The sequence below is a fragment of the Pleuronectes platessa genome, chromosome 2 (assembly GCF_947347685.1).
Source record: "Pleuronectes platessa chromosome 2, fPlePla1.1, whole genome shotgun sequence".
In the NCBI taxonomy this organism is placed as follows: domain Eukaryota; kingdom Metazoa; phylum Chordata; class Actinopteri; order Pleuronectiformes; family Pleuronectidae; genus Pleuronectes; species Pleuronectes platessa.
The window spans coordinates 4,381,614-4,394,333 of NC_070627.1; the positions used below are offsets into that span (position 1 = coordinate 4,381,614).

Sequence of the window (12,720 nt, forward strand, 5' to 3'; positions counted from 1 at the left end):
GGCTGAACGTGTTTTTTCCTGTACACATTTAAGCGACATTTAACTGAACAAAACAGACACTTTATTCTCTCTTTTGACTCTTTCCATGTGTGTGTCTTTTTTGTGCGTCTACCTCCCCGTGCATATCTTGTCTGTGTGTACGTCTCTTTCTCAGAGCAGATGGATGGTGGGTGGTCAGGGAAGGGTTAAGTGCTCTGCTCTATAAACTCTAAGAGTCGGCTGGAAGCTACTGGTTCAGTCTTTAAATCCAGTCATTTGACACATCCCAACAGGGGCTGTAGCTGAGAGCACCCACTGACCCAAACTCAGGCTTTGAGGCGAGCTGGTGTGTCAGCATCACACTGCTGCGGACAGCATGAAGGCTTTCTTATTCACCTGTGTGCTGGTACCTTGGCTGATGGCATCCACGGCCAGAGGGCTTAACCAGAACTCCCAGCTGATATCAGGATCTCTACCTGGCAACGAGCTGGACACTTACTTCAGTGACAATTTCATATCAAGGAGAGCTCGGGTAAGAACTTTCTTCTTTACATCAATCACACTTTTCTGCCAGAAGATTATCAATAACTCTGAATAATAAATTAAGCTACAATTTACTTTTAAATCTATGTATTTTTGCAGTGCCTTCACATAATCAATTAATTATACACCTTAATTAATCATTGCCTGTTTTATAATTTGTGCATTTATACTGCTTTTGTTCTTTATACTTTTTTCGACTGTAGATACTATATATTTTTTCTTCATATGCTTTCTTTAGAGGTATTTTATGCTTCTTAAATTGAATTTCAATAAATCGCAAGTAAACTGTTTTGATCAGTGTTTATGCCACTCACCTGCAGCACAATGTAAAAAGGCAATCTTTACAATTGTGACTGTTGGTGAGTTGGTGAGGTCAAATGGAACTGAGGTAAAAAAGAAAGAATATTTATTTATTTTTAAAGTCAAGAGAAACTTTATGGCAAGGAAAGAAAAGAATAGATTAGAAGAAAGGAGCCGCAAAATTAATAATCCAGGCTATTTTTTTTAAACTAACACAAACACACACACACACACACACACACACATACACACACTATAAAGAAGAACTTTTTAAACGTTGCATTCCTCTGGTGTCCGTTCCCCCGCACAACTCTAATTCTACTTCACGCATCACCTTATCCAGCACCTCAGACATGGTGTTTTGCCTCCAGGCTTTGGTTCCAATGAGGAATACCAATGAGGTGTTTGATAACAAGGTCACTGTTTACACCAAAAAAGGTCCCAGAGAGTCAACTATGCATCTACACACATATAACACACATTTATAAACACACACCTTGTCAAGTCTAGCTTGTTCTTTCCCCACACGAGCCAAACCCTGAATCAACCACACTCACCCTCAGCGAACCACACAAAAATATTTGGATGAACCAAAACCAAACTCTGGTCTCATTCGTCCTCTGGGAGAAAAGCTACAGGATGTGAAAAAGCCACAAACAACCCAGAGAGTGAGAGGGAAAGAAGTAAGTGTGAGGGAATATGCCTATGAAACGTATCTTGAGTTTTACTGAGTCAAAACCTAATTTGGGAGCAGCTGTTTTTCATAGAAGATTGTGTCTGTGCCAAACCCTCCTGCTGATAAACCTAACCACTTAGGCTTAGCTCTTAATCCACTATGTAGAAAGTTTTGATTGGTCTAATCAATTCAGAGACCAGAAGCAGGGTTGATGGAGGACTGGTAATCTTACCCAGGGAAACTTTGATTGGTTGCAGCCATTTAACTGGACTGAACTCAGACTTTGATGAAGGAGGAGACGCTAACTCTAAGATTCCTGAGCCCCAGTAGCAATGCCAGTTACCCAGGTATCTCGGCTTAGCTATTTGAATTCGCTAGAAGTCAGATCCAAGCCCAAAACTGCCCAGGTTGAAGGATGAAATTCATGACATCCTCCAAAAGTCTACAAAGATACTGCTAAAAAAAACAATGAATTACCCAGACATGGTTATTTCTCCCCCAACAGATAATTTATGAGGAACATCAGTGTCTGACATCAGAGCCAGCTGCGAGAAGACAGCTGCAGAATGTAATGCAGATTGCTTAAGAGCTCTGCTGACCAATATATCCAAGGAATCAGTGTTGGATTGATGATAATAAAGTTTACTGAGCCTGTTTTCAGGCTGATGACAGATCTGTGTCACAAATCACAGCCTCCTCATTATTTTCCAGCAGACTGCTGTGTTAGCACAGGACAAGACGGCCAAATGAACGCAGAAAAATCATCCAACCACTTTTGTGGAAACATCATGGGAGGACACACTTGCAGAGGCCAATCAAATACATCCAAGCCCACATTCCTGGCAAACAACTTTTGTAATATGAACAAGGTTCTTCAACTTTTTACATGGAGATAGTAGAAACAGCGGACCAAGTGAATAACGTAATGAAAAATGCGTGCACATAGTTTTATAACCTGTTATTTAGTGTTGTGGTATCTGTAATCTCTGTAACTCGGGGATCTGATGCTGGATTTGCTGCCCAAGGACACTTTGGAAGGAGAACTGGAGGAGCCAGGGATCAAACCAACGACCTTCTGGTTTGCCACAGCTACCCACATGGTTCTCATCTCAATCATATGGCTATCGAGAAAATGATGTTGACCATGGACTGCACATAAAGATGGATGACTTTTTCAAAAGCATCTTCATTACAGTCTGAATCGCTTCTTAGTCATAATGTATTAGACCCAACAAGCCTCCACAGGTGTTTAGTGTTTACAGCAAATTCACATCAGTCAGACCTCAGTGTAAACCAGGGTTCAGGTCCGACAAGAGAAAGTCAACGATCATGCATTTCATCCAACCACGACATGAAACCTCACCTGCAGACCTTTTTCAACTGTACTGGCTGAAGAATAGCTAACTTATATTAAACCCATTGTAGTCAGTGTTTCTTTCGGTTGACTGTTTTGTGGGGGTTAGGTGGTTGGGGACCGATGGTGGAGGGCGAATCACTGTTGATGATCATATAGAACCAGGAGTAGTATTTCCTTTCTGACGGCCAGGTAGGGTCAATGCCTGTCCTCCTATGCTCGTCAGGGCAGGAGAGCTTCTAGTGCTGTGTCCAGGAGTAACTCCTCCTAACCCAGACAGTGTCAAGTGTTGTGGTGATGAGTAAATGAACAGGTTGTGTGTTCTCCTGCAGAGGGCCCTGCCTTCTGCTGATGAGCCTGATGACAGCCCGATCCCTGAGGGAGCAGACGTTTCAGGTAAGAAAGAGACCTGTTTCCCATCCTGCCTGCATCAGTCAGATTACCCAGGGCCTGAAGTCTGTGTGTTGACTTTGTGTTGCAGACCTGCCCACCTGCCTGCTGTGTGTGTGTCTCACTGGCTCTGTGTACTGTGAGGAGGTCACTCCAGACATGACCTCTGTTCCCATGATGCCTAAAGAGACGGCCTACCTGTACGCCCGCTTCAACAAGATCAAGAAGATCAACACCAAAGACTTTTCTGACATTGGTGAGTCTAGAAGACCATCTGCATCACATGACCAAAGCTACAGAATCTAGGTCGGATGTTTTAGCTGATTATCTGGTTTATATTTTGGTTGGCAACAAGTATTTGTGCTGGAGTGCAATCATCTGCAGAGGGACAATAATACTGGAGGATCAAATTGTGTGAATATCCACACAGGGCCAAAAAGTTGAATAATGAAGATTCAGACAGCTACAGAGATACTTACATTTAATGATACATAAAGAAAGAGACAAATCCGAAACATCTACACGTTTCTAAGCTGCTGTTTTCCCATCTGCACACAGTGACTCTGAAGAGGATCGACTTGACGGGGAACCTGATCTCGGAGATTGAAGATGGCGCGTTCTCTAAACTCACCATGCTGGAGGAGCTGTCTCTGGCTGAGAACCGACTGGTCAAACTTCCAATGCTTCCTGCCAAGCTCACCGTCTTCAACGCCAACAACAACCTCCTCAGAACCAAGGGTGTCAAAGCAAACGCTTTCAAGGTACACACCATCCCTTCCAACTGTTTCAAGAGTAACTACAAACGAAAGAGGGAAATCAAAGCACTTTTTAAAAAGAACCAGACGCACACTGCATCTATCTCTACGATTAGCGAGTGATCTGCTGAGAGATAACAACCAAAAAGCTTCAGGTTCCGCTCAGCAACATAACACAGTTGATTCCCGTGACCAGATTATTGACAGCCGGGACTTAAGAGGACCAGGTACGTGTGTGTGAACAGTGAAAGAGACAGAAGTGGAGAAAGGGAGGTGAATTAGTAAATGAGTCGGCGTCCTGCTTTATCACTTTTTGACTCATCCTGACCACAAAACACAAAACTTTCAGGAAAGCTGACCTGAACCCACTTCATCTGTGGGTCAAACCGCACATCACCACGTCTGTGCCAAAAACCACAGTTCCCAACACACAGCTGTGGTTGGACAGGAGATATTTGTAGCTGGTAACCTTACCCCTAAAACCACAAACCCTTACATTTGTTTTAAAAATTAACCACATCCAGAATCCAGTTCCAAACTCGATGTAGAGACATGAGATTGATATCAGTCTTTTCCTCTCACTCTCAGAAAGAAAACCAACAACATATTTTTTAACATGTTATGGATCCACATAGCTGAGGCTCACAATTTCATAGTAAATCTGGTTTAATCTTTAACAATCGATGGCAACTGTTTAATCCACTGATGATGTGAATTTGTTTCCCTAATAGAAAATGACCAAGCTGACCAACCTGTTCCTGGCTGACAACCAACTGGAGGCCGTTCCACAAATCCCAGAGAGTGTTCGGATCTTACATCTACAGGTTTGTATCTTATACACACAAATAAATTGACTTCAGAAAACACTGACACCATCTATTCGCTGGAACATGTGGTCCTACATTTAATTAGATAAATTACACCTATACATTTTTGAAAGAATTTTATTAAAAACCTGGTCGTGCAGAAGTTGATTCCAAAAGCTAAGATTTGATTTACTCTGTTACATTCATTTGTTGTTTTCTTTTCTTCCACCAGAACAACAACATCACCCTGGTGAACAAAGACACCTTCTGCAAGTCCAATGACACCTACTACCTGCGACTGAGCCTCAGTGAGATCCGTATGGACGGGAACCCTGTGATGTTGTCCAAGTACCCCGACAGCTTCACCTGCATGAAGGTGCTGCCTGTTGGACGGTACCGCTGAGGAGGCAGATGTTTTACTGTAGCCCCCTCCGACGAGGCAGTTTTCCCACAGTGCTTAGGGGTGGGGATACTGTGACGTTCAGGATGCTGGGGCGCTAGTTCCATTTACTTCAGCAAACCTACAAACAGCTTGTGACATTGTCAGGTCGAAATGAAACCATTCACCGGACTGAAGGAGAAGAATTAAACAAACTCTTCGACAGTGGCTATGATCAGTCTATGGGGGGGGAGTTAAGAGAAAGGAGTTCAGAGAAATTGCCACATAAATTGGTGCAGAACCACCTGAGAAGTGGTGTGAAGACAGAAATATGCTTCAAACTAGTTTGTCTGACCTTGTGTAAAATCAGTGCTTAGTGAAAGGGAGGTGAAAAGCCTCAGGGCCTCATCCCTCTTTTCCTTTGTGCATCACAGTGCAGTCTTTAAACATTAAATCATACAAAGGGTTATAATGGCCCACCTTCAGACAGTGTCTCCTTCATAGTGTTCTAGAAAAAGGGATTGAAAAGCTTAAAAAAGCTGGAAAGTTAAAAAGCTGCATATTTTTACACCTCTGTCAGCTTGTCTGTTTTGTATCTAACAAAGACTTTGATTTGACCAGTGGAAAAGGAGACTCTGACTTGAAGAGACACTTGGTCTGAAGCATACAGAGGTATTCACACGTAGGAGACGGATAATCCAAAATATTCAGAAAACACCACAGCTGAGGTGTCTTCTGAGCGTCTTCTACACAAGTGAAGTATCACCAGTAGCACTAATGTAACCCTGATGTGAATGAGTGGCCAAGCACCATTGCCTCCACAGCGACAGTCCTACCTATTGTTTAATTTTGACCTGACGCTGTTCTACCTGGATGAAGGAAACAACACAAACTTCTGTTTACACTGAACAAACTCACACCTGCAGCCACAGGTCAACACAATTACAGATATTATTGCAACTTTCTAAATATCTCTGCTGCTTTTAACAAGTATCGTGTACAGTGTAAAATCTCTCATGTGTGCATACCTCCAAAAGAAGGTGAACAGAATTCCTGGATGCACCATTTGTCCAGATACCATTTTATGGGTTCTTCACAAATAATGAATGGAAATCAGTTTAATAGTTTTTGCATAATCCTGGTCACTAAACAGACAAACGCTGAGGACACGTTGAACCGCCAACAGGAATCATCTGCAAATACTTTTCTCATTAAGTGTTGTCAGAAGAAATTAGACATATACTTCAACACTCTGGGCTTTGCTCACTCACGGTGTGAATTGATTTGACTTATAATTATTCCATTACTAATGTTTCTCCATAGAGGCAATGGCCAAGTAAATCAGTCCAGCTGCAGGCTTCTTCAAGTATTTTGTGACTTAACTCTACTTTGTTCATTTTAATTTATAGACTCCAGTTGAAGTGACCTGGGGAGCAACGTAGCTATGATCTATAGTAATGTGAAAATTAATCTTTTTTTAATGTCTTTTTTGAAAACTGTCTGGCTTGTGTCCCTAGCTCTTCCCTTCCAGTAATAACAAGAAGTTATCACTGATGTGAATAATATAGTGGTATACAGGAATATGTGTATGTGACATGGCTTGGTTTTTAAGATATTTTAATAAAGTTTTTTTTTTTAATTAAAATGTGTTGGAGTCTCTTTAACACTCAAGGATAATTTTTTTTTAATATGTTGGGGGAAATGTAGGCACAGGCAGAAGAGAATAACCAAAGACATAATCCATCTATTACCGACACCTGTTATCCATAGAGAGCTGCAGAGGAATAGAGCCGATCCCAGCTGACATGCATGAGCGGAGGGGTAAACCCTGGACCGGTGTAATCCAGGGCAGACATATAGAGACAAACAAACATTCGTGCTCATTCTCCAAAGCTGCTTTCAGACATGCACTGAAGTCTGAACTTGTCCTGCAGCCCCCAGGTAAAACGTCTGGAAAGTGTCTGAGTGAGCCCCGGTGAGAATAAAGCAGAATAATGTGTGGAAAATACCCAGTGAGCGTGTTGATGGCATTTCTCACACACACTGGACCCAAAACAGAAAGATTAAAAATGTCTCAGGAGGAAAAGAGGAGCCATACACATAGAGGACACTAACAAAGATGTCGACTTGAAGGAGACGCCAAGATTCGAGAGCTTTCGGCGATACGGGTCGATGCCAGAGTCAATGTGCTATAAACAAAAAACAGGTAACTTGGCAGCAGAATTTAAACATCATGTCCTGCCGCCTGCAAACTCTACCCAGGTGCCCCCCTCATCTGAATGCTGGAGACACTGTCCTGTGGTGAACACGTATGACCCAGACAATCTCCTGGTGCGTTCTTCATATGAGGAAAGGCAACCGTGGAAAATGTCTAGACCCAATTTTCTGGTGCTCATGTCTGAATCAGCTCAATTAATCTAACATGCATGTGTTTGGACTCTGGAAGGAAGTCTGCATGTTTGTGTGTAGACAGATTTAAAGATACAATTTAGTGGAGGAATGCTAATCGGTGATTGGCCACATACTCCTAAAGGTCTGTCGTTTGAAGCGAGTACGTAGCCAACCGACTGGCTGGTTGAAGTCGTGGTCTACCACCAACAGAGATGTTAAGATTCCTGGCCTGGATTGGATTTGTGAATGCTTAGTTTTGTATTTTTTTTATTTGTTTATTCCTCCAAGTGCATTTTAAAGTCTGTGTGTCATTAAAGCCCGGAACTCAGCGTAAAAGGCACAACCTCCATTAAAGCTGAACAGTTACAAAGGGAATGATATATTTTTCCCCAATAACACTCAAGGAAATGCAAGTAAAGCAAAATGAGAGTTTCGAGCACACAGGGCCGTTATGGAAAATGTGGGTTAATCCTCCTCGAGTCCAGCCAACCTGGCAGAACTTCACATTCTCAGAGTAAACAGGAGAATAGATTCCATATTGCCTCTGCAGCGTGATTTACTATGACATGTTAGTGCTTCCTCTTCATTACAGTCCCAGGCTGACATTTACTACGTCCACACAGGTTCACACCCACTGCATGGATCCGAACTCTTCTACTCATCAGTCTGAATACACAGTGTTCGCACAGCTATGCTTTGTTAGGACTTTGCAATGCCTTCCAATCATTGTGGACAGCCCGACCAAGATCTCATAGATTACGCATCGCCTCATTAAGACTTGTCTATCTACAAAATGAATTCATTGCATTGTATTTATCGTTCCATCTAGACTGGAGTATGAAGAGTAATCGGTTTATCAGTCTAAAGAAGCTATATCTTACCTACTAAGAGTATCTATCATATTGATGCATACAACCATTTATCCATCACCCAGCCAACAGTAAAGCTTCTGTATGTCTCTCATTATTTACCCATAAATTGGCATAAAATACATATATCGATCCATTTCCCAGAACTTCTGAGAAGAGTTTCGTGAAATTAACCATTTTAATGTTACTTGCACCGATAGAGGAGATGGCTTTAAAAAGAGACAGAGACATGATGTTGTTAAGGCTTCATTTGTATATTCTGATTGAACCTACAACAATTACTGAAATGATCAGACTCTGATCTTTTGATAGATGTATTGTATTTTCAATGCATGGAGCAGTTTACAGTTAAAGTTCTACAAGAGTGTTCGAGCAGTGTGGGTGAAACTGTGGGGGGTGTGGGGTCATCTCAGGAAAGTTCAAATGTAAAACCGGATGCCAGTTCATCGTGGACCAAAAAGAGAGAAACCCAGACCTTCAGGTTTGACCTTGCGACCTCTCGTTGGACAAGACAACAAGGCTCCTCCTCTAAAGGACGAGGGTGAAACTCAGAAAGACTCAAGCAAAGGTTAATGATGAATTCCAACCTGCAGCTGCCCCCCCCCACTATACTCACAGAGACTGATTGACCATCTGGTCCCCCCCCCGCCTGAAGGAATTCAGGATGAATCATGTTTTTGTTTTTTGGTATTCAACAATCGACAAACAGCTTTGGAAATGCCATTCGCATAAAACACTTGGAAATGATCCACTCAGCCAAATCCAGAGTCGGTTGTATTAATAGTGAGTGACAACAATACACAAATGATTCAGGAGCATGGAGAGCAGATGGAGAGCAGGTGTGTGAAGGTGAAGACGCCCGTTTAAAAGTGAATTTTGAACTTACCTGGAAGTGGCAGAAGGTTCGGCGGCGGTCATCACATCTGTCGGAGAAAGTCCTGAGAGTCCTGAAGAGTAACAGGAGGTCGCTGCTCTCCTCCACTCTGAAACGACACAGTGCAAGTGTAAACTGTTTTTAAGTTCCTCAGGTAGATGAATGAACACAGCGCACTTCCACACAGAGTAACTGCAACATCCACTGTTCACTTCCAGACAGAGACATGTAACTCTCCCTTCACTTTCAACCGCCCCAATGAAAAGATTTTAAAGAAATTGGTTTGTTCCGTCTCCTCAAAGCTGAAAATCACGTCCTTCCTTTATTAATCAACAAAGGTCCAAATCCCCGAAGGTGATATCATAATCCATTATCACTGAAACACTGATACCCTCAGTTTACAGTCTTTACCAGAGTCTATAGCCACAGTCTATATTTTGAGCTAGTAGCTAACATCAGAATGTTAACATGCTCAAAATGGAGTTATTAATCGACTGATGTTGAGTGTGTAGATAGTCAAATTCCAGCCACGTATCTATAGGTTATAAATTGTTAATGTGTTAGCATGCTCCACAATAAAAGCACCCGTCAATCTGCTGTCAGTGCAAACTGAACATTTGTCTCATTATTTCAATAATGTGGATGAACAGCAGTAAATAAATAATAAATTCCTTAACTACCTACTCAACGATTGTAAAAGCAGAGTTTATAAATAGTGCTTCCTTACATTCTGCAGAATTCTGTACATTGGTAACAGCAAAGAAAGAAAACATGTTTTGGTTTGATTCCCTCTGAGTGAACCAGGGACATTCTGTCAAAGTCTTTCCAGAGTTTTCCATGGGGGCCCAGGGCGAGACGGTAGTGGGGTGAATTTTCCAGACAACTGTTATTCCACACAGAGCTGATGGAAACATGGCAGCACCCTCCCAAATAACGAGGCACGACCTAGAGGACAGATATGGAGACTGGTTCCTGGTTTTGATGTTGCTGGATTAAACCTATTTGGTCCGACTGGTTCTGAATGATCATAACTGTCAGAAAGCCAGTTGAGCCAGTCAATCTATACAAATACAACAACTTTATCAGTGTCCTGATTCTAGTGATGTTTGTAGACTGTGGTGTTAAGATGATTATACCAAAGAAGGAACCTTCTGCAATGAAGATCAACAGAACACGTTGCTTTGAGGGATTTTATTTCTGGAAATCGACTGACAGCAACCTGCTGCTGGGTATAACTCATCCACACCTGCCATTTTAATGGCAGTACTTCAGATGTTATTTTACTGGCTCTGGTACAGACAGATTAAATCCTCAATACCTTTTAAAAATATATTTATGGGCCTTTTGTATTTATTGAGGACAGTTCATGCGTGAAATGGGCAAAGTCAAAACCGAACTTGTGGCCGCTGCACAGGACTCACGCCTCCAGCAGGGTGAGCTTGGGGGGATATCCTCAATCCTTATTATTGGTAACAAAGCAAGTTTTCACCAGGTTACTTCACAAGAGGGAGACAACCATTAACGAAAGCAATTCAAAATTTTGCATTGCGGTTGTAGGTAGAACACAAATGTCCAAGTCAGTTGAGTTTTTTCTTCTAGCACTCTTGTCAAATGCCTGGAGAGTGTCCAACTGAGGCCATGAGAGAATACATCGGGAAAATGTCCTCAGAATTCCCAGCGAGCGACCTGGGAAGACAACGGTACTGATCGAGAGCTTCTGGTGATAAAGGCTGACGTCTGTGTCATGTGTGGAAAATAAGAACACGTGATTACTGCAGCTGTATGTTTACGTTGGGTCCTTCCTCCTGCATGCTCTACCCGGCTGCCACCCGTCACACTGCGGCTGGATGCATCCTCTGTGACACTGATTGACTGAGGCTGAAGTGACACAGTGCTTTCACTACACTGCCTGTGCGAGTTAGGACGAGGACAGATGTGTCCAAACAAAAGAATAAATAAATACGTCCCACAGTCCGTGTTTATTTTAAACAGTTCAGATCCTGATTTGGACTGTTAAACACTTATTCCCTTTCTCTCACACAACCACACACACACACATAACGTAGAGAGAAGGCAGCAGTGTGTCAGAATCATTATCTCCAGGATTTTTCCATCGCTCTCTTGCCAGACTCTACAGACTGGACCATAAGATCCAGATGTGGTTTGGCCTCCGATATAGAGCAAACCAGACTTCAGGTCTGTGGCGCTGATCCACCGAGGGAACAGACGCTTTCTGCCACACTGTGTTTATAAGAGGAGAAAATGCACCTGGGCCCATAAACTGAACACATATAAACAAACACATTTCATCTATATTCTTTAACGATCGAGGGCATCACTCGGATCTTATAGAAGTGAGGAAACACGCTGATGCGCCTGGTGTCTGTGAACGTTACACTGGAGGTCACCAAAGAGTCACGGCTGCAGCAGGAGGCCACAGCATGGTGGGAACATTTAAACAATTCCTATTCATTCAGTGTCAATGCAGGATTTTCCTTCATTCAAATTTTAAACAGCACTTGTGAATATTTTTAGACACTTTAAATCATATGATGTTAAAGCTTCCAACATCTAAATCCCCTCCACATGCTACCTCATCCTCCCACTTGGTAAAAATAGAATGTTAATAAATGATAATAGCAATGCAGTTGAAAATTGCATTGCATCACATATTTATCACATATTTATCCACATCTGTGGAAGTTGACGATTATATGTAAATAAAGAAATGTCATCGATATGTTAAAGGTCATTTAGAAATACTGTCTCAATGACACAGAGCGAACTGAGCAGCTTAGTTATATGTTGTAAAATGATCTGCAAATCTCAGTCATTATTCTTTAAGAACCAAATTCAAGAGATCTAATATGTTGATTTCATTGTTTTCTGGTGGAAAGATAGCAGCCATCATACAGTCAACCCCCTCTGCTGTTTGTCAGAAGGATTATGCAAAAGCCACCGAATGGATTCCATGAAACTAAATTGAAGGATGGGACATTGACCAAGAAATAATCCATTATCATTTCATGAAGATTCGTACAATGGAGCAGATCCAGGATTTTTTAAATCGACTTTTTTTTTAAATAATCGGGACACTTTTTGAATTTTCACCATTTCCCCAGAGAGTAATTTCATGGATCTGTCGTGTTTGGAGGATTTATCTATGTGGTAGTGGATCCTGATGGTGGCGGCTGATCATGGTCTATGATTAACAACAAGACTGCTTGATATACAATACACCTGCTCACATATTCTACCATTACTATAACAATAACTCCTCAATTCATTTGGCATTGCTCCTTCCCTCATCTCTAACAGACATTTTCTAATGTGACATTGACACACTTCTCCATCATGTTCTCAGTTACACGCAGCATCTATTGAACTTCTGTCTGTCCTGGGAT

The 12,720-nt window shown here is 42.0% G+C and overlaps 2 protein-coding genes across 3 annotated transcripts in view; one reads left to right on the top strand and one right to left on the bottom strand.

Moving 5' to 3' along the window:
* The window catches only part of cenpp (centromere protein P), a 71,983-nt gene that overhangs the window by 53,997 nt on the left and 5,266 nt on the right, over window positions 1-12,720 (bottom strand). For both annotated transcript variants that reach the window (XM_053442773.1, XM_053442765.1), the window contains exon 6: window positions 9,329-9,425. In XM_053442773.1, the coding sequence (XP_053298748.1) occupies window positions 9,329-9,425 (97 nt within the window). The remainder of the gene's footprint in view (window positions 1-9,328; window positions 9,426-12,720) is intronic.
* Window positions 120-6,827, top strand: ogna (osteoglycin, paralog a). The gene is made up of 6 exons (XM_053442784.1): window positions 120-511; window positions 3,185-3,248; window positions 3,334-3,498; window positions 3,801-4,003; window positions 4,729-4,821; window positions 5,036-6,827. The coding sequence occupies exons 1-6, from the start codon at window positions 356-358 to the stop codon at window positions 5,204-5,206; spliced, it is 852 nt and encodes a 283-aa protein (XP_053298759.1). The 5' UTR covers window positions 120-355; the 3' UTR covers window positions 5,207-6,827.

Bases quoted from the DNA above. Each gene is read 5' to 3' on its own strand.
- ogna (XM_053442784.1), top strand. From the start codon at position 356: ATGAAGGCTTTCTTATTCACCTGTGTGCTGGTACCTTGGCTGATGGCA. The intron at 3,249-3,333 runs GTAAGAAAGAGA...TTTGTGTTGCAG, and splicing joins TGAGGGAGCAGACGTTTCAG to ACCTGCCCACCTGCCTGCTG. The intron at 3,499-3,800 runs GTGAGTCTAGAA...ATCTGCACACAG, and splicing joins CAAAGACTTTTCTGACATTG to TGACTCTGAAGAGGATCGAC.